Raw genomic sequence first — 25,070 nt, forward strand, 5'->3', positions numbered from 1 at the left:
TAAATGATTCAATTATATTAACATGAAAATTAAACGATCAAGAATGAAAATAAAACAAAAAATAATCTCCATAATATTTTACCGGCAAAACTTTGAGATAATATTCTGAAAAAAATTAATTCACGAGATAATCGCCATGCCTTCCGAGCGACCTACTAGGTCGCCATATCTTCCCGGCGAGCTACAAGAGATTGCATGTGCCATGCACGTCCCAACACGCTGGGCATCCGAGGCCATCTGACCGAGCTATGCGAGAGCATCCGAGGTCATCCGAACGAGCTATGCGAGGGCAGCCGAGCGAGCTATGCGAGGGAATCCGAGGGCAGCCGAGCGAGCTATGCGAGGGAATCCGAGGGCAGCCGAGCGAGGGTAGGTCGCCCGGAGTGCATGGCGACCTACAAGGTCGCCCAGAGGGCATGGCGACCTATGTGTTGGGACTTGCATGTGCCATGCAACACGTTCATTCTCTCTGTTTGAGCAAGGGTAGGTCGCCCGGAGTGCATGACGACCTACAAGGTCGCCCGGAATGCATGTCGACCTACAAGGTCGCCAGGAAGGCATGGCGACCTACGACCAACACTGTAAATTTTACCCTATTTAAACAATTAATATTAAGAGTGCATTAACTCGTAAATTAATTTTTTTCATAACATTATCTTAAAAATTTTGCCATATTTTACCTAATTTAATTCGATAAAATTTACGGGGAAGACAAGAAGGAAGACGAGAAGATGACATCAAACGTCTAAAAAGAAAAAGGAAGAGACAGGGAGAATGAGAAATGGCTGCAGTTTTCATTAGGGTTTATAAGATTACCTTTTTTCTTCCCTTTTTTGTTTATTAAAATCAATTAGCTTTCTTTTGGATGATTAAACAAAGCATTAACCAGTCTGACTATTGATTTTCTCTCCTTTTTCTTTGTTTAAGTCAAGCTTTCAGTCCTCTTCACAGCTTCCAACGATCCAACCTCCATTGTAATTACTAGCTAATTTTTGATTTCATATAAAATAATAAAAAAAATCAGAACTTTTTTTAATATTTTATTATATAGTTTCTGTCCTTTTTCTCTTCTTGTACAGATCCCAACAGTTAAGGAGAGAGAAGGATCCATTCCACTCTGTTCAAAAACACTGACCTTTGCTTACTGTCAGATTTAAAAAGAAAGTATTACCTTTTTTCTTCTTCTGGGTTTTGGTTATTTTTGTGTGTTCTTCCTTCATGGGTTCTGTTTCGTGCATTTAATTCTTACAGCCTGTTATTTATCCTCTTTACTTGCACCAGAAGAGAGAGAGAGAAAGAAGAAGAGAAAGAGGTCAACAGGGTCTTTTTCTTCATGCTTTTGATTCTGGTTTAGTTTATCGCTACTTCATTTGTAGTGTATGAATAGTGTGAATGTGAAAGAGATAAGCTTTGCCTTTTTGGTTTTCTTTCCATGATTCCATCCCTTTTGTGTTCATAATAGTTCATACGTAAATTTTACCCTATTTAAACAATTAATATTAAGAGTGCATTAACTCGTAAATTAATTTTTTTCATAACATTATCTTAAAAATTTTGCCATATTTTACCTAATTTAATTCGATAAAATTTACGGGGAAGACAAGAAGGAAGACGAGAAGATGACATCAAACGTCTAAAAAGAAAAAGGAAGAGACAGGGAGAATGAGAAATGGCTGCAGTTTTCATTAGGGTTTATAAGTTACCTTTTTCTTCCCTTTTTTTTATTAAAATCAATTAGCTTTCTTTTGGATGATTAAACAAAGCATTAACCAGTCTGACTATTGATTTTCTCTCCTTTTTCTTTGTTTAAGTCAAGCTTTCAGTCCTCTTCACAGCTTCCAACGATCCAACCTCCATTGTAATTACTAGCTAATTTTTGATTTCATATAAAATAATAAAAAAAATCAGAACTTTTTTTAATATTTTATTATATAGTTTCTGTCCTTTTTCTCTTCTTGTACAGATCCCAACAGTTAAGGAGAGAGAAGGATCCATTCCACTCTGTTCAAAAACACTGACCTTTGCTTACTGTCAGATTTAAAAAGAAAGGTATTACCTTTTTTTCTTCTTCTTCTGGGTTTTGGTTATTTTTGTGTGTTCTTCCTTCATTGGGTTTCTGTTTCGTGCATTTAATTCTTACAGCCTGTTTATTTTATCCTCTTTACTTGCACCAGAAGAGAGAGAGAGAAAGAAGAAGAGAAAGAGGTCAACAGGGTCTTTTTCTTCATGCTTTTGATTCTGGTTTAGTTTATCGCTACTTCATTTGTAGTGTATGAATAGTGTGAATGTGAAAGAGATAAGCTTTGCCTTTTTGGTTTTTCTTTTCCATGATTCCATCCCTTTTGTGTTCATAATAGTTCATACTTTCGCTTTTCAATTTTCTAGAATATACACACAAACGATTGGTCAAGAATGATGCTGAGAAAAATTTAGGTTTTTTTTTTCATGCTTGACAGCGTTTCCAGGGTTATCCTAAAAGAAGGTGTGAACCCTTTGATTATATTGTAAGATAAAAAGGTAATCTCTTTGTCTTCTTCCTCCACCGTTTTCTCTTTCTTAAACTGACTTTTTAGTGAGAGGGAACGATTACTGTCTTTTTAGAGAGAGAAATAGACGTGCAATTAGTCATGCATGGGCGTTGACTAAGAGACAGCCCCATTCTTTATTTGTTGAGATGAACTTGTTTGAAAAAAAGTTTTATACTTTAGCACAATCTGGGTATTGTTTGTAAAGGTCAAATTAATGCACAAGAAAGAGAAACACAAACCCGAGCACAACCTTCTGAAAGTAATAGTGAAAATATCCTTTTTTTTGTTGAGTTTTTGGGGTTTGATCAAAGAGTAGCAACAACAACAGTGTCTCTCTCTCTCTCTCTCTCTCTCTCTCTCCAGTGCGGTGTCCTTTAATTAATTCATTACCTACTTTGTTTATCATTTTTATGGTTTTGAGCTTGGCTGTGTGTTTGTTATTATTTTAAAGATGGGTCATTTAAGGGGGGGACTTGGTTTTTGTTGCAGAAAAGGAATGGATGGTCATGGTGAAATGGGGCTGATTGGTGAAAACTTTGATCCTGGTTTCATTGGGAGGATGAGGGAAGATGGATATGATGAGAGTAGGTCCGGCAGTGATAATTTTGAAGTTGCTTCCGGTGACGATCAGGATGTCGCCGCCGATGATGGACCGAGGAAGAAGAAGAAGTATCACCGGCACACTCCACGGCAAATACAAGAGCTTGAATCGTATGCTTTTGCTCATATTTCATTTTACTCAATATGTAACAGTGATTTAAATAGTGGTCTCCTTTTTTTTTTGTTGCGCTGTGTTTCTGGAAATTGCCGTGATTGCGGGTTTCGCTGTCACACAATAATGGTTGCTGACGGCTGTAGCGGACTGCTATGTCTGTAGTTTATGGATTTTGTTTCTGTTTCTGTTGTTCTTTAGTTTCTTCAAGGAGTGTCCTCATCCTGATGAAAAACAAAGAATGGAGCTTAGTAGGAGGCTAGGTTTAGAGGGCATGCAAATAAAGTTTTGGTTTCAAAACAGGAGAACCCAGATGAAGGTTAGTGGATGATCTATTTTGTTTTGTTTTTACAATACTGATGATTGAATTCTAGACTGATTATGTATATTTATCCTTAGACTCAATTGGAACGCCATGAGAATGTAATTCTTAGACAAGAGAACGATAAACTCCGTGCCGAGAACGACATGTTGAAGCAGGCCATGACTGCCCCTGTATGCAACAGTTGTGGTGGCCCTGCGGTGCCCGGTGAAATATCTTTCGAAAAAAACCTGCATAGGATCGAGAATGCTCGATTGAAAGATGAACTTGGCCGGATATGTGCTTTAACGAACAAGTTCTTAGGCAGGCCTTTCTCTTCCTCGGGCAGTCCTATTCCTCTCAGGGCTAACGGGATTCGACTTCGGTGATGGCTCAACGATGCCCTTTGTGAAACCGGTTGTCAATGAAATGCAATATGACAGGTCGGCTTTTGTTGATGTTGCTTTGTCGGCTATGGATGAATTAATTAAGATGGCACAGATGGATAATCCTCTCTGGATAAAAGGCTTGGATGGTGGGATGGAATCCTTGAACATTGAAGAGTACAGGAAGACTTTCTCCTCGAGCATTGGTATTAAACCAAGCCACTATGCAACTGAGGCTACACGGGCCACCGGACTGGTTTACCTCCACGGCTTGGCTCTTGTAGAGGCATTGATGGATGCGGTATGCGATCTATTCAATTGTTTCAGTGCCTTCATTGTCCTATTGAACTTCCCATCAGCTATTGGGATTTGATTGTTTGTTTTGTTCGTTTGATGCCCTTCGTTTTCGACTTCGATGAATTGATTTTTTCTGCACATCTTTTGTAGTTTTTTGGTATCTTCAGATTTAGTATTTGAATTGTTGTTCAACAAGTTCTTTGTATGATATTTTATGAATAGAATCGTTGGGTCGAAATGTTTCCGTGCATAATTTCTAGAGCAGCAACCATCGATATGCTATCCGGTGGTACGGGTGGAACCAGGGACAACGAGTTACTAGTGGTATTGTTTTTTTCAATCTTCTGTCTTTATTTCTTTTGCTGCTAATCTTGGACTTACGAAAAATAATACCTTGCAGATTGATGCTGAATTTCAAGTGCTTTCACCGTTGGTTCCTGTCCGTCAAGTGAGATTAATCCGGTTTTGTAAGCAGCATTCGGAGGGCGTATGGGCTGTGGTCGATGTTTCGATTGATGCTAGCCAAGGGGCTGCAAATACGCAAATGTTCCCAAACTGCAGGAGGCTTCCCTCTGGCTGCCTTATCCAAGACGTCGACAATAATTGCTCCAAGGTAATTAATAAAACATGTACTTGATATTGAGATGCTCATTGAGCATTGTACTTATACGCATTTAATGCGGTCGTCATCGTAAGTACAACTTCGCTTTTGAGTTTAGTCGAGACTAGATGAAGGTGAGATAATATGCAGTTGGAACTCAATCCCAATCCACACATTGACTTGTGCTTTGATCAATTTAAGTACTTTTTACCTACGAATATGAAGCTTTAATTATTTTTCTTGCTCTTAGGTCTTGTTTAAATCCTTTTGAATTCGAGTTTCGAAGCTATGTTGTCGTATGCATAATCTACTTAATTAGTCAACTACTATTTGCAAATTCGAGAAAATTGAGGTTAAAGTCACAGCTTGATATTAGTATGATCTTGAGTGTACCTTAATTATAATCTTTATGTGCAGGCAAATCCTTGGAATTGTCAAATATTGTTCTATAAGTTATATTTTGATGTTTCTATTCCGAATCTATTCTCATTTAATGTATTTTTAGCTGTCCACGAGGGGATTAGCAGTATCCAGTCATTATCTTGTAGTTTTTAGTCTCCGTGTTATGTGCCTGATCGCGTTATTTTAATCATCGTCCTGGTTTACCTAGACTGAAATCTGAGGTTTGACTCGATTTCTTGCCTTCTCTGATCCTTTTTCTTCCGTCATGCATTGGTATTTGCGAAATCTGACCGAGTTTATAGTCTTCCAGGAGTCTTGATTATCGATGTTTTGTTTTTCCCCGAGCATAAGTTCATAACTGCCTTGATTATTGATCTGATATTGTTGCAACGAAGCTCTCTTACGAATATTTGAATGCAGGTTACATGGGTCGAACACTCGGAGTATGATGAAAGTGCCGTTCACCATCTCCTACAGCCGGTAATCAGTTCTGGTTTCGGGTTTGGTGCACTTAGGTGGCTTGCTACTCTCCAGAGGCAGTGTGACTGCATGGCGGTACTGATGTCCCAAGATGTACCTGGTGAAAATAGTTCAGGTTCGTTTAGCTTGTCGATCGTCCTTGAAAAAGAATGGAGTTGTCCTCGTCTAATAAGGCTCTATTTGTGCTGTAGGAATAACTCCGGTCGGGAAGAAAAGCTTGCTAAAGCTTGCGCAGCGCATGATGAATAACTTCTGTGCCGGAGTTTGTGCTTCGAGCATTCACGAATGGGACAAGCTTAGTATTGGTAATGTTGGTGAAGATGTAAGGGTGATGGCACGGAAGAACATAAATGATCCCGGTGAGCCTCATGGTGTTGTGCTGTGTGCTGCTACTTCCGTTTGGATGCTGGTAACACAAGACGGCTGTTTGATTTCTTGCGGGACGAACGGACGCGGAGTGAATGGGACATTTTGTCGCACGGCGGGCCAATTCAAGAGATGGTCCGTGTTGCCAAGAGCATGGAACATGTTAACTGTGTCTCTCTCCTTCGTGGCACGGTAAGTTTCCGATCTCTAGATTCGTTCGACTTACGATACCGGAAATCTCGGATTTTCTCATTTATGATGTGCATTTCCCTTGCAGGCCGCTAATGCAAACAAGAACAACATGCTAATTCTACAAGAAACATGGAGTGATGCCTGCGGAGCAATCATAGTTTACGCACCCGTCGACATATCGTCGATGAGTGTGGTGATGAATGGCGGCGATTCGGCATACGTTGCACTCTTACCATCAGGATTTGCGATTCTTCCTTACACGTCACCTGGTTATCACGGTGGGCGAAGCGACTCGAACGGACCGTCGGTGAAACCCAAGATCGACGGGCGTACAAGTGGTGGATGCCTGCTTACAGTAGGATTTCAGATTCTGGTCAACAACGTTCCCACCGCGAAATTAACGATGGAATCTGTGGAGACCGTCAACAATCTGATCACCTGCACGATTCAAAAGATCAAAGCTTCGCTTACAGTAACATAGCCGGAGCAACAAAGTAAGGTAACTGCATATATTTTTGTTCTTTTTTGAAAGGAAGAGAAAACAGCAATAGAGATATGGAGATGGTAGGGTTATAAGTCAAGAACGAACCGCCGGCGCCGGACGCCATTGATGTTGCGAGGGGGGATTGTGGTTCGGGCATTGACTTGGTTGACCTATGAGATGGTCTTAGCTGGTAAAAAAAACATGTTTTTTTTGTTATAAACACATTTTGCAAGACAGGTCTTTCGGTTTTTGTGTCCTTAAGTTGATCAAAATTCAGGCTCAGCTGCTTTCTGCATTTTGGTTTCTTGATAACATAATGTTTGATTTTGAAAATAATAAATATATAGAAAAATAGTATAATATTATATAAAACTCACTATTATAACTTTAGTATAATCATGATATGTTTATTATAACGGTAGTGATCAAAATAAAATTTTTGTTTAGCTAGCGGTGACATTAATTTTAATGTTGATTGTCGACCTAACGTGACTATTAATTCTCTTGTTTTTTATATTATGTCTTTTATATTTTTTATTTTCTTGAATCCTTTTAATTTTGAATAAGAATTTAAATTCTTGTGACACATTTTTATACTCTTGCGACACATTTTCTCTGTTCTTGTGATACGATCTTTATGATTTTTGACATGTTTTTTTGCATATTTTTGCTGTCGTTTTGGTTTGTCTGTGGTCATGTATAATATGATCCCTTCTTTTGGTTAAAGATTTGATGTTGTAATTAAAATTGTGTAGTGAAGTAGTATGTCAAATCATTTGATTCGAATTTTACTCATTTATCACTTCGTAAAACGTCTCATTTGATAGATAATTTTTATAGAGATTATTTGTGTTTTAATATTGATCGTCATTCTTAATGAAATGTTTTATTTTTTTCGTTTATTTAAGTTTAATATTTTACTTTTTTAGTGATTATTGTTTTCAAAGTTATCTCGATATTTTAATACGTTGTAATCTTGATTCTTTCAATTATTAATGAAATCCAATTGTAATTGTTAAAAAATCTTTTAATTTTTTTCCTAGATGTTTGGTTCGAAAAAAATTATCGTCAATAGCAATATATATATATATATATATTGTTTGTCTTCATTCTTCTCATTAAAATGTAACATAAAATAAGATTCTTATAAAAATAATAATTGAGTGATTAAAATAAAACAAAAGTGATAGTTGAATGATCAAAATGAAACAAAAGTAGGTGATCAAAATAAAACAAAAAGATGATAGTTGGGATAGTAACAAAGTTTACCCTAAATAAAACAAAAGCCCATGCCAAATTTCCTGAGCAGCCCAGATTTGGCCGTTATCGCCTTGTTTTCACTTTGAGGTGATGTTATCGTACGATTGAGAGGCTTAGAGCCTCCATGGTGGTGAGCGATGGAGAGGTAGAGAAATATAAGAGATGAAGTACACGGGGAATTGTTTTAGGTTATATTAATTTATTTTTGGATTAATTTCATTTAAGTCATCCATCTTTAGCCGCATATTTATATTTTTGTCATTAAGTTTGAACTATTATGAATTTTATTCTGGATCATAGGGTCAGATCACGATAATTTACTTTATTGTTTTGCTGAAGTGTTTATTAAGAAGTTTTAGGATTAATCATTCTTAGGTCCCTAATATTTATGCGCCTTTTTATGAAATAGTCACCCCTTCCTCATTTTTTAATTATTTTGAATATGATGCTCTAGTTTCATTAGTTTTATTTTAATCACTCATTTATATTTTTATTTCGAAATTAGTTGTGATATTTTTATTTTATTTTATTTTGGTCACTATTTTTATTTATAATCTACTCACTGTTATTATTTTATTTTGATCTCTATGCTTTATTTTATTATATTTTAGTCATTTTAATTATATATTTTAATATTCTAAACTATTTTATTTTAAATAAATACCTTACTTAGAAAAGTCTAAAAAATCAAATAATCTACATTGTTTATGTTTATGTTTTGTTTACTTTGTTAAACTATATTATATATATGTTAATTTCGCTTAGAAAGCATTTTAAAAAATCATTAAAATAATTCATTATAATTATAATTATTTTTATTATATTTTAAGATAAATTGTGTAAAATTTAAAAAACTTCACGACAACGACACCCGCATTGACCGCGATAACATCCGTTAAGTCCGCAATCGCAATAAACGTGACCCGACCGAAAACATGACCAGGAAGGCTATTTATAACCCTGGCTGTTTGTGCTATAGAGAAAGTAAGAGAGACAGTACAGATAAAAGGGACTTGATGCTGAGGATATTAGGTTCTCGTTTATTGTGAATTTTCCACCTGGGTTTAAGATTGGTAAGTATTATAGGATTGCGGTTTGGAAGTGGCAACGAGTTCCGTATTGGTCGCCTTATGAGGATGTTTCCGGTTATGATTTGAGATCGTTAAAAGCTCGGAAGAGAATGGAAAAGAGGGCAGTAGCAACTATTCATGAGTTGCTCTCATTGACCGTGGAGAAGAAGATTTCTTTGGAGAGGATTGCGCATTTTAGGATGGCAATGAATTTGCCTAAGAAGTTGAAGGATTTTCTGCTACAGCATCAGGGGATATTTTATGTTTCGACAAGGGGTAACTATGGAAAGCTTCATACAGTGTTTCCTAGGGAGGCTTATAGGAAAGGGGAGTTAATTGAGCCAAATGATTTGTATTTTGCGAGAAGGAAGTTGGGTGAGTTGGTTTTGCTTAGCTCTAGAAAGGCAAAGGTGGACAAGGATCTGGTTAGCTATTGGAGGGATAGGAAAGTTGATGACATTGTGCGTGTTAGACCGGAATATATGAAAAACAACTATGAAGATTTCAGGGACGAGGATGAAATTGAGCACGAAGAGATAGGAAAACATGGTTTCGATTCAGATCTACTTTCTGATAACATAGATGAGAATGAAGCTATGGATGAAAAGGAGGATACCGTGTAAGAGAATAAAAAGACCGACTTTTGTCGTTTAATGTCATTTTTAATTTTGTAATATTGAACTTATAATCAGCCAGACATTACAATGGACAACCACCTTATGCAGTCGATGAGCATTAACATCCATAGGACATTTTGGATTAAGGATTGCCTTGTCAGATACGGAGAATGTCAATGGATTTCTAAGTTGTTGGTGGAAGAAGCACGGACTTCTATTGTGTGATTAATGATAACTTGGGGCTTTGATGAACCAATCACAAAGTGGGAGAATACAAAGGTAGTGATGGACTATTGAAGCTCAAGTATTTGTACTGCAACAATTCTTCTTGCTTTTGTTAGTTACCAAAGGAAGAAGTTGACAAAAACTTTCTGCAGGTAAATGGAAATAAGGAACTCCCTGAGGTTTCTAGTGATATCGTGAAAGTGCCACGATTCTATTATTTTTTGCTCTCCCCTCCATCTGCAGTTTGGTGTTCTGTTTTCATTTTTCAAATTTCTATATACAGGTTCTTTATTTCTATTTGGGTGAAAGAGACAAGAAGGAAAGTATGGGGTGGGTTAAGCACAAATAGATGGGTGTTCTGTGACTCGGGGTAAAGCAGGTCTTTGGTTGGAAATAAGTGATCCTGTTCCTTGAAAAAAGTGTGTAGGCCTTTTTTAAGTTTATTTACATTTTAGGTCTAGAGTTTCCTTTGCAGGGACCAATCCTTAACAGCAAGTCATTCAAAGAGTGCATGGATGTGGAGTAGGGTCCTAGTCAAATACAAGTATTTTTTATGCAAATGACAAACCGTTTTTGGTTCCTTGAGTTCTTGTTTGACAAGGTTTTAAGGAGATAAAAATGCTGGATTTTAATCAAAATGACTGAAAGTTTTCTTTTTATCATATTTGACTTCCATAGGATGGAATTTGAGAGGAAACTGTTCCTGTGTTCAAACAAACTGGAATGCTTTCTTCTAATTAACATCATATAAAGTTTGGATATTCACTAGTTGCAAGAATTTGTGACCATTGAAAATAACAGATGCAGAGTGTTTGATTATGAACTTTCCTCGTCCTATGCGTTGAATCTTTAGAATTATCTACTTTTTTCCTGGTGTACATACTACAAGTAGAAGGCATCATCATGGCTGCTATTTTATTTACTGTTCTACAGGTCATGATTCTGACAAACAATTTGGATAACTAAAGCTTTTTTCTTTCTTGAATAGTCTCGGGTGATTAAAAGGGTAGTATTTGTTCATAATATTTCTTAACTATTGACAATGGACGCTGTTGTTCGAACCCAAAATCTATAGGGAGAATGACACTCATTTATCGTACTCAGTGGATTGGAATGACAAAAGCTTTTGTTGCTTTGGAAGGCATAAATTTTATGCTTAAAAGCACCTCGCATTACTGGTCTGGTTGCTAAACCTTTTTATCGCTGTCTTTGTATATTTGCTTATTTGTTACTTTGATGGCAATGATCTAAATGAATTGGTGTTGTAGACACTTGTTTTTGTCCGGATTTTAATTAGGCTTATTATTATTATTATTATTATATTTTATTAAATAAGTGTTATTACATTTTTAATTACAGGCTTAGATTACAAGCAAGCTTAACAGAATCCCCGAGCCCATTACAAACAGCCCACTACAAAAAGATTACCCAAGACCCGAGGCCCAAGATTTGATCCGGTCCAGACTCGTTTGCAACCCAAACCAGCTAGGGGTTTTCATCCTTAATATCATACAGTCGCCACCAAATGTCAGCAGTCCGATCTTGCGTGTAATGCACGTGTCAAACTCTTCAGCTCTCCATACCGAAACGTGCGCTTCGCTGGTCATCACCCCAGTCACGTGAGCCGTTGCCGAAAGCCACTAGCCATCTTTTTCACCAACAGTGACTGAATCTACAACAAAATCAATCAAAAAATAAAAACAAAATCCAAAGCAAATCCTAATGTGTCATTCAATAAAACAGGATAATGACATCCTATCTCCTCAGCAACAGAGATATCACCAAGTCCACATGCAAGATAAAAGAAAGGAAAGAGAGATAGAAGAGGAGGATTCGGAGAAAATGAGAGAGGAAGAACTGAAAAAAGGGGGAGAGAGTATTTGAAAAAAAAATAGAGGTTGAACAGAGAGAAAAATCAGAGAGAGGAGGAGAAAAACAAAAAAATTAGAGAGAGAGGAACCCAGAAAACTTACCCCTTCATAGAGATCTTATCGTCGGTAGCACCATCGGAGTAAAGAGATCCTACCACCGAAGGTAAAGCCTCAATGTTCTTTTTAGATCTAGGTTTTCGAGAGGGTTTGGGTCTCGGTTTTAGATTAGGGAAGGTAGTTTTTTTAGAAAGGATAGAGGGGAAGACAAAGGGATTGATTCAGGTGGGGTTTCTCGTGCCATCGACATTGACGTACAACGGCCATGGCTGTTGTTCAACTCCTCACGGCGGAGGAGTGAAGAGAGGGGGAGGAGAGTTGAGAGAATTTCTCTCTCTCTCTCCTTTGGTTAGAACAAAAATGGGGGAAATGATATGGGTGGTCGGTTTAAGCTTAAGTGGGAAACATATATACTCTGCTCAAAACGACGTCGCATAGGGGAAGACTGAGCGCCTGTTTAGGGGATAATAGCAGCCTTGGTCCCTGTTGCTTTGTAATCTCACCCATGTTTTTAATTTTTAGGGGTTAATATCCGTTTAGGTCCTTGCTTCTTTGTAATCTCATGATTTGGTTATGGAATGAAAATATGATATTCTGTTTCAGGAATTTGTTTTTCAACATTTACGTTTAAGTCCCTAATTCGTATATTTTGATATATTTGTTTATTTTCAAATCTGGTCCTAAGATTTATGATTAGTTTGTTTTAGTCATTATTAAATATGAATGCATTTAGGTTTAATTACTATTCACCCTTTTATATTTTTGGCTTAATTTATTTTAGTCCTTAAGATTATTTATGGATTATTTTCATTCTCAGTGCCTTTGTTGTTTAGTATGTTCGATTGTGGTTCTGTCTTGTTTTTAATTACTGTTTGGTCCTCCAAGTTTTTGATAGTACCATTTTGATCCCTTAATTACCAAACATGCTTATTCGATTATTTATATTTTGATGTGTAATGATTTATTGTTTTGTTTTAGTCCTTTATGTATATATGTATTTTGTATATTATGTATTTATTAAATAAATTTCGTTAATTCCATTTGTAATAAATATTTTGTTCTATATATATATTATATAAATATATTTCAGTTCATGTTTTTTTTTCATTAGACTCCTTTGATGTGTTACTCGAATAGTTTCAAGAACGTTATTTGTAGAATGGGCATTGGAAAACACCATTTGATCGAAGTGATGTAATCCGATACAACATTCGAACAAAATGCGAACTTGAAATAAGTCAGTTTTATTTTGCTAATTAATTCATTTTTATTTTAAGTTGAACAATGCAATGTATGTTTCTAAATAACAATTTATTTATTTTATGCAAAATGTCGATATACAATTTATATTCGATTTGCATTTTTATATATGAGGGGGAATATTCTTTTATAGATAAGAAATAGGCGTGACAGCTTTCCCGATGGAGGGTTTCTAATCTCGAGATTTCTTTTCAAGTTAAAGATTTTTTCTTAATAATAATTCGAAGTAAATTAATTAAACTTTAATAAATGGATCATACTTTAATTATTGATGCGAATTCATGATTTCCACCATTACAACAACGTGTAAGCAGCTAAGTACCAATTTAGGGCGCTGTGGGGTGCTAATCCTTTCTCATGCGTAATCGACTCCCAGACCCGTAAAATTGAGTTTTTGGTAAACACAGATTAATTTTTGTCTTACAAAACGATTTTTCTTAAAATTGTTTTAAAAGACGTTTTTAGGTATTCGACCTACATATCTCAAAGGTCGATGGTGACTCATATTCAATTTAATTCAAATTAATTAAAAAATCCCAATTTTTTTTAAATAAAGTCAGTTTTTTAAAATTAATCGTTTTTCTAAAAAAAATGGTTATTACAAGTGTGATTTATGTTTATCATAGATACGTTTTGTTAGTGCTATAATTGATGCCATCAAACATTATATATGGACTCTTATGTTTGGGTTGCTGGAAAATTAAATAATTATTGGACGAGAATAAAATAAAGATGAGTGAGTCTGGTTGATTTAATGTAATGAGAATTAGTTAATAATTAAATAAGTTACCGAATGAAATGAAATCTCAATTGGTTTTTCTTAGCTTATCTCAATTGGTTTTTTTATTAAGTTAAGGTAATTACAAAGTAGTATCTGTTCTAAATACTCATAATTATTTGACAATGAACACTCAATCACCTTACTGCAATCGTTGTTGCTTGAACCCGTGACATCTAAGAACAATAACGATTCCTATATAAATATATATCATTAATTAAAATTTATTTGAAATATATATCTAATGATTGAGCCCCTATATAAATAATTGATGTTACAATGATGATATGATAATTTCTCACAACTTATTAATATGTTGATGTGGTAACTCCAAATAAAAATATTTGCATTGATAAAATGTTTTTGATAGTTAAAAGGATAATTGTTATTTTTAAATATTTTGGGTTTAAATACGATATTTGTAGGGGTGTTTGACGTTTATTGTTAAATAATCAAATATTGTTTTTATTGATACAATTTTGTAATCATCTTATATTAAAAATATATTTTTGTAACACTTCAGATTCTGGGTTAGGAGTTTTGGGCCAACTGAGTTGGGCCTTAAATTAACTCAGTTTATGAGAGGTTTTGACCCAGATTGAGATAGATTTGGGCTTGAGCCAACCTCAATGAAGAGTAAAAAGGTGTTTTTAATATGCAATCAGAATTAGAGGGACCAAGGAAATAATTTCACTATTAAAGATTTCAAAAGCTAAATAGCTCTTAATTTCACTAGTAAAAAGGTGTTTTCTCAACTCTTCATTGTATTCTTCTATTCTCTTCTATTCTCTTCGTCTTATTCTTCTTCAAGCCAAGCTTAAAAGTAAAACTTTTATAGATTTCAGTTGTTGCCAAGAGAAGTTAAGGTAAGAACCATATTCCTCTCACCTTTAGCTCCAATTCAAGCTTCCATTTGTAAGTTTTGGTGAAGGAAAAACCAAAACAGGTTTAGTGGGTGTTTTAGAAACCCAAGTGATTCCAGTTCATTTTGGGGAGATTTAGGCTTCTTAAAGTGTTTTAAATACTCCTCTAATCATCCAACAACGTTAGTAATTCACATGTTTGATTTTTGTTAGTGAGAGAAGTTGAGGAAAACTCTCAAACAATAGGGAAAGAGAAGCTTAACTTAGGTTGGGTCTTAAGTATTCCCAACAGCCTAGACACTCAAGGTAACTCATTTCTAACTCACTTATACCATGTGTAGCTCATTTAGATGAGATTTGGTAGGTTGTATGAGCTTGAAACATTTTCATGGTAGATTCATAATTTGAGTGTTTCAGCATGTGTTAAGATCTATTTATGACTCTAATATCAAATAAAATACTTAAAAACAGTTCGAGACCTCAATGGGGCAATTGGGACATAAAGATGAGTTTTTTCTTGCCAAAACAGAGCATTTGGTAGCGACGATACCAATACCATAAGAACAATATCGATATTGTTCATCATTCAAGCAAAAATTATGCAACTTTAAAGGGGTAGTATTGATACTCATTCAAAGAGTATCAATACCCGGTGCAAGAGTATCTATACTCCCCATAGAATTATCGATACCAGGATATTTTTTAAAACATCGAACCAAAATTTGGTATCGATACTCAGTCAAGTATCAATACCCCAGTACCGTAGTATAGATACTTATCATACTGATTTGATCATCCCTATGAAATTCAAGGTTCCCGAATTCGAAAAATACAATGGAACCACTTGCCCTTCATTTCATATTACTATGTTTTGTCGGAGGATAGCTAGACATGTGAATGATGAAAAGCTGCTGATTCACTGTTTTCAAGGCAGTCTAACAGGTTCTGCCGCCAAGTGGTATAACCAATTAACTAAGGCTCACAACAAATCATGGAAAGACTTGGCAAAAGCATTTCTAGAACAGTATCGCCATGTTACAGATATGGTTCCTGACAGGTGGACGTTGCAAAACATGGAAAAGCGACACAATGAAACCTTCAGGCAGTACGCCCAAAGATGGCGCGATGTGGCATTACAAGTACAACCCCCATTATTGGAGAAGGAGGCTACACTTATCTATGTGAATACCTTGAAGGCATTTCGAATCAGTGACACCTCGCTTGAGAGATTGACATTTCCAATGGAGAGTTCATAATGAGAAGAACTCATCAAACAAAGGAAGAAGAAGTTCAAAATGAGAAGAGCTTGTTCGACCTATCACTCGATTCACGACATTTCGAATTAGTGACACCTCGCTTGAGTGATTGATATTTCCAATAGAGAGTTCATAATGAGAAGAACTCATCCGACAGAGGGAGAAAAAGTTCATAATGAGAAGAGCTTGTTCGACCTATCACTCGATTCACGGTATTTTGAATCAGTGACGCCTCGCTTGAGCGATTGACATTTCTAATGGAGAGTTCATAATGAGAAGAAATCATCCTAAAGGAGAAAGTTCATAATGAGAAGAACTTGTTCCTTTCAAATTCACCACAGAAGGAGGTGAACCAACATTTCCAGAACAGTTCATAATGAGAAGAACTCGTCCTAAAGGAGAAAGTTCATAATGAGAAGAACTCATCCAACGAGGAAGAAGAAGTTCATAATGAGAAGAGCTTGTTCGAACTATCACTCGATTCACGACATTTCGAATCAGTGACACCTCGCTTGAGGGATTGACATTACCAATGGAGAGTTCATAATGAGAAGAACTCATTCGACAGAGGGAGAAAAAGTTCATAATGAGAAGAGTTTGTTCGACCTATTACTCGATTCACGGCATTTCGAATCAGTGACGCCTCGCTTGAGGGATTGACATTTCTAATGGAGAGTTCATAATGAGAAGAACTCGTCCTAAAGGAGAAAGTTCATAATGAGAAGAACTTGTTCATTTCAAATTCACCACAGAAGGAGGCGAACCAATATTTACAGAAGAGTTCATAATGAGAAGAACTCGTCCTAAAAGAGAAAGTTCATAATGAGAAGAACTCATCCAATGAGGAAGAAGAAGTTCATAATAAGAAGAACTCATCCAACGAGAAAGAAGAAGTTCATAATGAGAAGAACTTGTTCAATCCAACAACGAAGGAAGACTGGACAAAAACTGGTTGTCTTTTTCATCTTTGCCCTATTCTTATTAACACAAGAATGCGCAAAGAGGTGCATCTGTAGACATCTATTTTTGATCGGGATTAAAAATATATATATTATATTATATTATTATTATATTATTAATATATTATTATTATTAATGCTAATAATTTACAATTACATATTTTGTAGCTCAAGCCCACTACAACAAAAACAATCCCGGAGTCCAATGCAAGCTCAACAAAAATCCAACGGCCCCCAAATAATTACAAGTAATTCAGTTTAAGCTCAGGAGCTGTTCCCATACACACATATGAACTGCCAAGCCAACATAAAGCCATCACCAAATGCTTCTAGAAGTTGTTATCATCATCAAAGTTGGCTATCTCAGCAAATGTGACTGGATCAAAACCAAGGTCAACAAAAGATTATAAGTTTACCTAAACCTTTGAAATAAAGAGAAAATCCCAAAAATTATGGGATTAAGGATATCTGCTTCAGCACTAATCGAAGGAAAATGTGGATTCGAAACAACTATAAATAGGGGGAGAAAAATACGAACGAGGAGGAAGCAGAAAATACGAACAAAAGGGGGGAAATAATTGTAACAAGGGGTTGGCTTCTACTTTCTAGTTATTTTTTGGATTCGAAAGCAATGTGATATTGGGAGTTCTACACCCATTTTCGCAGGAAATAAAAAAAAACAAAAGGTTTCGCTTTATTTTACTAAGTTTGAATGGTATTTGTGTTTCGTTTTTTTCGTTTTTTTACATCAATAAAAAAAATAGGAATAACCAAAATAAAGAGAGGTTTAGTTGTTACCTTGATCGGTTGAATCATATGGAGGCCGACGTTGAGAGTGTTGGGGTCTCTTGGGAGTGAGCAGCGCCACATGAGCATGAAGAGGAAGAGTGTTAGAACTCTCGGTTTGAAAGGTAATGGGTGAGAAGCAAAATGCGGCTGAAAAAGTTTAACGAGCTTAGGTTTAGGATTATGTTATAATTAGGATATTTTAGATTTAGGGTAAATTTCTTTCATGCCCCTAGAATTTAGTTGAGTATTGTCACTTTAGTCACTGGTAAGGACTGATTTTTAATTTAGCCTTTGGTTGTTTGTCTTGCTTTAAGTATTTTCCAAATTTAGGTTTTAGTCATAGTGCGTTGGGTTATTTAGTTTCGGGTCATCATATTTTAGTTTTAATTTATTTTGGTCCAGAAACTAAAGTTTGCATGTTTCCGATCTTGTATATTTATTTTACGCGCATTTAATTTTGGTCCTAATTATTATTGTAGTTGCTTTTTGCAGTATTAGACATTTAACTTCCGAATTCTTGCATGTTTCTTTTGAGTCCTACACATGTTTAGGTTTTATTTCGATGTCAACCTTTTTTAATGGTATTTTGTTTTGTGTTGTTTCAATTCCATTATTATTTATAGTATAATACTTTTATTTTTATCTTAATTATTATTTTGGTTGTGTTTAAGATAGTAGAATTAAATTTAATATGATTCGATCGTTATTGTAATATGTATAGCTATGGTATGTTATATTTTCATTTTTAATATTTTAATCACATTTGTGTATTACATGTTAGTATAATTTTAATAAGCTTTTTAGGGTATAGTTATATGTGTATTTTAGACTCAAATGTTTATTCCAATGTGTGGCATTATTTAATTATTTTTCACATGTTATCCTCACCTGCATAACTCGACAACAACAACAACAAAACCCTATTCCCATATGCAATAGGGTAAGGGGGAGGTAGGGTAGTAGGCTGGCCCCAACGCCAGGTTGAGAGCAACTTCCGTGGAAGACCTCCGACAGTCAGAAAATTAAAACATAAAGATACAATACAATGCATGTATAAATAAATAAATACATACATAGTTGAACAATCTTCATATGCAGTCTACATATGTGTGTCTGTAATGGGAAGTAATCTCTGCAAATAAATCTCTGCATATAGACATAAACGTAAGTCCGGGCTAAATTTAAAAAGAGGAAACATGAAGAGAATGATACACAGTAGTCAGCGATAGCAAGTTACGAGAAGGAATAAAGTCAAATGGGTTAAAACCTAAACTAAGGCAACACTACTCCGCTACCCTAGTTCTAAGCCTACATAACTCGACATTATTACATAATTGGATTAAGGGTAATACCCTTTTAATTTAAAATCATTTTAAGTGGGCTGTCTTAACTTATTCGAGGTCTGTTTTTAACGATTTTAAAATAAAAATGTATTCCATTAGTGGCACTTAAGAAATTGACTCATCACTTTAAAATTTGGGAATGGAAGAAAAAGAAATGTTTGACTATTTAAATTTATCGAGAAAATGTTGCTATAACTATTTAAGATCTGGTCTCGATATTTTTAAATAATCGAATATTCTTTATCTTTCTAAAGGCTAGATAATTTTAACTTAATCAATCTGAGTGTTTTTGAATATGGTGAAATTCATATGTTGTTATTTTGTTGGGGATCATAAATAAAATTAAATTCGAATTTTTAAATTTCATTGCAAAGATATTAATTAATCGACTAGGTACCGATTTAGGGCGCTGTGGGGGCGCTAATCCTTTCCCACGCATAATCGACTCCAGAATCTGTTTTAATCAAATCTTTGGTAAACGCATACCATTTTTTGTCTTCAAAAATGATTTTTCTTAAAATTATTTTTAAAAGACATTTTTAGGTGTTCGACCTACCTAAACTAAAGGTCGATGGCGACTCTTTTCAGCTTTACCCAAATTAATCCAAAATCATCGAATTTTCCAAAATTAAAGTCTTAATTGTTTTTAAAACAATAAACAATTGTTCCCGCCGAAAAACAGTTACGACAATATCCAATTATATGTGTTGTTGAAATTTTTATTTTAAATAGGATGGAATGAATAATGTATGGGAGAAGACAGACAGGCTCTTAGGAAATATAATAGGTTAGTTTTCTATAGAAGTTATTAGGCTTGTTAGCTTGTTAAAACTATTAATTTGTTAGGCTTGTAATGGGTTGTAAATATGATGTGCTGGGTCATTTCTCATTAACCCTATTGAAACTAAAAGTGAATTCTTTCTTAATTCTTTCTAATATATTTTCTGTAGTCTCTCTTCTGTTATAAATATGACTGCTTTTTACATCTGACGTCTTTGAGAAAATGCTTGGAAGACACAACGTTTTCCCTATAATGCACATAATAGGAGTACAAAGTCTAGAGGAGTAGCTAGGCCTGTAAGCAAATTGTTCGTGAATTGTTGAGCTAAAAGTTCGTTTATGTTCATTAATAAACGAACGAACATGAACAAGATTTTATGTTCGTTTAATTAAATGAACGAACACAAACAAAAGGTTCGTTTGTTCATTTACGTTCGTGAATGATTGATAATCCGTTCGTTTATGTTATCTCATTTATGTTCGTTTATGTTCTCCAGGCCCGTTTGAAATGTAAAGATTTAATAAATATTGACCTTAAATCTATTCATATTTTTAAAGTCAATTAATTTTAAACTCAAATAAAAAGGTACTCAATTCAATTAAAGAAAATATAAATCCTAAAATTATTTAAGAAGAAAAAAACTCTTCTCAAATTTAAACCTAAGTAATTTTATGTTCGTTTGTTTACGTTCGTTTGTATTCATTTATGTTCGTTTATTTGAGTTCGTTTATTATTTAAATGAATGAACATGAATAAACACAAACAAGTTAAATTTCTTAATGAACGAATACGAACAAGAAATTTTATTCGTTTAGTTGTTCATGTTTATTCGGTTAAAGTTAAACTAACGAACATAAACATATACTCTTTCGTCTTCGTTCGATTCATTTACAAGCCTAAGAGTAGCAAAGCAGAAAACGTTATTTCCTCCCCCACATCTTCCTAAAGATGTTAGATTATTTTTACATCTTTATACTAAGGGTAAATTACAATTTTCATTATTAAACTTTACTCTCTCCTATTTTGCTCACTAAACTTTAAAAGTTTTCAAATTTCTCACTGAACTTAATACATTAGGTTTTTTTTGTCACTGAACTTTACTCTCACTCATGTTTTAGTCACTCTACCATTAAATAGTTACCTCCTGGTGTTGAAGCAATCCCTTCCAGATGGTGGCCTCACTGTTTCTCTCCCACTGTGCTTGAACAATATGAACACGTATCTATGGATGCCTACTATTGGCATTGGAGTCTCGTACCCAACAACTTAAGTATGAAATTTTAAGGGTGCAGAATTAAAAAAATTTAAGTATGAAATTGGGTTATCAATAAAAAATTATATAGACTTAAAATTTTCAGGAAGTGCGATTGCGTCCCTAGCACATCTGTTGTTCCATCCTTTCTCTCTATCATTAGACATGTATTCGGTTAGATTTTTTGATAAAAGATGAGCAAAACCGAAACCGAATAACATAAAAACTTATTTTTTTGATTCAATTTTATGGTTTTTAACTCCTCATTATTTTTCAAATTCAATATCCAAAAAAGTAAACTTTAAGTTTAAATCAAGTAAGTACGCACAAGCAGTGGCGAATCTAGAAATTAAAAAATAGGGGTCCAAAATTTTAATATCTTATTCTAAAAAATTTGGATATGCAAATTTTCTTATTTTTTCTATTCCTATTAACAAATTAAACTAAATTTAATATTTTTCTCAAAATAATGAGTATGCAATGGCTCCCCTAGGGAGCCATGTACATCCGCCCCTGTGCACAAGTTTATATTCATAAAAAATAATATAATTATTTTTAGGACTTTATTTATTTAAGTTAATCTTATAACAAATTCAAAATGAATTTGATTTGAATCAAGTACGTACGCACAAGTTTATATTCATAAAAAATAATATTTTTAGTTTTATGATTTTATTTATTTAAGTTCGTATTATAACAAATTTAGAATGAATTTGATTTGAATCATTATTTCTTTTTTTTTTAATTCGGTTCGATTTGGAACAAACATGTTTGATATAGAAAAATTGAAATCAAACTAAATTATAAACTTAAATGTCTAAATCAAACCGAAATCGAACCACAAAATAAAAACTCAAATCAAATTGAATTATATAGTTTGATTCAAATCGATTTTTCAAATTTTTTGATTTCTATATTCAGTCATAAAAATGTTGAAATTCGAGTTTGGTGAATTCACCGAAGGAAGCATCGGTAGTGCCAGTAATGTCGGTCACCATCCTGCCATTTTTACATTTTAGAAATCAATATAGATTGGACAAAAACGTATAATTTAAACTGGAATATATCAGCAACTTTAATGTATACGAACCGGTGCAAATGATCTCTCAAGTTGGGATCGCTAGGGCTCGGAGCATCAGGATCTACCATGATCTTCCAAAGGGTACAAAGCAAAGAAGAAATTAAAAATAATTCATTACGAATTGCATGACAAACACTAAAATTCTTGGATGGGCGTAAAATTTGATGTTAAGCGAAAAACTTTTAAAATTTTATAGAACAACAAACTTATGGAGTAAAATTTTGAGTAAACTATACAAATGGTCCCCGGTTATAGAACGATACTTTGTTGAGTCACTAACTATTAAAAGTTACAAAACGGTCTTTCGACTATAAGACATTGTTTTGTTGAGTTTTCCGACGGCTAAAAGTTACAAAATGGTCACTCGACTATTGATATGTTCCAACTCGTCATTTCGTTAAAAAATTGATTGCAGTCTGAGTTAGACGTTAACATGTTGACTGGGATATAATAAAATCTAATCACAAAATCTCAAAGACTATCATGTCCAGTTAGCATATTAACCTTCAACTCAGACGACTGTAAGTTTTTTAACGAAAATGATGAGTTTGTAACATATGAATAGTCGGGTGACTATTTGTAACTTTTAATAGTTGGAGAACTCAACATAGAAATGCCCTATAGTCAAATAATCATTTTGTAAATTTTAATAGTCGGAGACTCAACAAAGAAATACCCTATAGTCAGAGACTATTTTTTTTACTTGACTCTGAAATTTTAGAAGGTGAAAACATATTATCAATAGAACATATAAAGAAAATATTTAAATCATATGATAATTTAAAATTTTCGCGAACGATTGAATCCTAACAATTTAAATCCTTACTAAAGTGTAGGAAGACCTCATGTCATCATCATCGATCTCGACCCAAGGTCTCGCGGCAATGACGGCGGGCATGAGCTCGTGACCGTTGGCGACTTGTTTTTTGAAGTTGTAAGTGTAGACACTCATTTTTGTCCGAGGTTTATTTAGTATATAGTATATTTTTGGAAAATATTTTTGAAAAACATATAATATATAGTTTTTAAAAAACGATTTTTGAAAGCAATATAATATATAGCTTTTAAAAAATTGGTTTTTGAAAAAAAATATATATAATGGTTTTGGAAACACGTATTTAAAAAAACAATATATTTATAGTTTTGAAAATATTTTTTAAACATATATAATATATAGTTTTGAAAACATTTTGAAAACATATAATATATCATTTTGAAAACGTTTTGGAAAATATATAATATATAGTTTTGAAAATATTTTTTGAAAACATATACAATATATAGTTTTGAAAACATTTTGAATATATATATATAATTTTGAAAATGTTTTTAATTTAGAAACCATTTTTGAAAATTAATATAATAAATCATTTTGAAAACATTTTTCGAAAATTTATAATATTATTTTTATAGTTTTTATTTACATTTTATTTATTTCCTTTTTATTTATTCATTTTGTTATTTTATTTTAGGGCTCAATAAGTCCAAACGACTCAGCAAGGAGTCTAATAAGGGTCCAGATCCAAATAGTAGACCCACCTGACCCAATACGATGCTAAACTCGACCCAAAACTAAACTCGAAATACATTAGGGTTGTAAGTTCAGCAAAGGCATCACAACACATGGACCGTTGGATCTGGCCACATGATCCAACGGTCACAAAAGCATCAAGGGAATACCAGGCGACCAGCAGAATTTTCCGGCCGAAAGTCAGTCACAAAGTAACCAAGGCCGAAGAATCTTGGCTAAATCTGAACTAACCCATCCCCTTTAACCGGTCAAGCAACAACCCTCAACCCCGAGCAAATCGGGAAATAGGGGTAAACAACCCCAAAATAATCAAAAACTAACTTCAACAAAAGGGTTATAAATACCCCGATGAACACCAAAGAGAGAAAGAGAACAATCGGAGCAACAAAGCCCTTAAAACAACCTAAGTAAACCAAGCAACAGAGCCAAATACCTAGTAAACATACCACAAAAAACCACAAAACAACCAAGAGACATACACATAAAACCGAAGCAAACCAAAGTACAAAAGAGAGAGATATACAACAAGCAACCAAAACTAAAAGCAAAGAAAAAAAATCAAATCGTTGGGAGCACGTCGAGTAAAAGGAAAGGTCACCGAAAAAGTGAAAAGTCACAGCCGAACTAAGGTAAAATCGAACGTTTTTCTTTAGATTTGCAGCGTTCGAGGTATGAGTTGGGAAATCAGGGCTCGGGGTTAGCTTAAAATGATGAGGAGACCATTTGAGTAATTTTAGGATTTTCGGCCACTGTGGGACCAGATCGAGTTGTACTGCAGAGTATCGAGAAGAAGCATAACGAAAGTTTCAGACAATATGCACAGAGATGGAGGGATTTAGATGTTCAAGTTCATCCACCATATCCAGCGAAACCTATGAAACCCCTATACCCAAGGTGGTATGATGAGAACGCATATTGCGAATATCATGGTGGTGTTTCAAGGCACACTATCGAGAATTGCCTTGCATTCACGAGGATTGTGCAGGAAATATGAAACAAGAATTGGATCCACTTCAACAACTCAGGGGCACCGAATATTACACAGAACCCTTTTCCTAATCACCAAGAATGAGGAGTTAATACAATTGATAAGAAAAAGAATAAGAGAGTCAAAACAAGTGTTGCTGAAATAACGTCTCCCCTAGCCTGGGTATGGAGACAAATGGTGAAAGCAAGGTTTCTTGTACCCTATTCTGATACATCAGAACATGAAGGTGGTAACAACTGTTGTTACCACAATGAAGAAGGGCATTATGTGAAAGATTGCTCGGATTTTAAACCTTTGATCCTGCTCATGATGGATAGGAAGGAGCTGGAATTCTACGAAG

General features: G+C 34.5%; 1 protein-coding gene and 2 pseudogenes across 1 annotated transcript; 2 read left to right on the forward strand and 1 right to left on the reverse strand.

The window, feature by feature from the left end:
* Nucleotides 1–2,752: 2,752 nt before the first annotated feature.
* On the forward strand, nucleotides 2,753–7,031 carry LOC120207841 (annotated as a pseudogene).
* Nucleotides 6,927–9,702, forward strand: LOC120207815 (protein ROOT PRIMORDIUM DEFECTIVE 1-like). The gene is given in 3 exon segments (XM_039207241.1): nucleotides 6,927–6,939; nucleotides 8,953–9,001; nucleotides 9,003–9,702. Coding segments are annotated over 3 exon segments (762 nt in total).
* Nucleotides 9,703–21,015: 11,313 nt separating this feature from the next.
* On the reverse strand, nucleotides 21,016–23,163 carry LOC120207816 (annotated as a pseudogene).
* Nucleotides 23,164–25,070: the final 1,907 nt, after the last annotated feature.

Source organism: Hibiscus syriacus, unplaced genomic scaffold (assembly GCF_006381635.1).
Source record: "Hibiscus syriacus cultivar Baekdansim isolate YM2019G1 unplaced genomic scaffold, ASM638163v2 tig00015426_pilon, whole genome shotgun sequence".
In the NCBI taxonomy this organism is placed as follows: Eukaryota; Viridiplantae; Streptophyta; class Magnoliopsida; order Malvales; family Malvaceae; genus Hibiscus; species Hibiscus syriacus.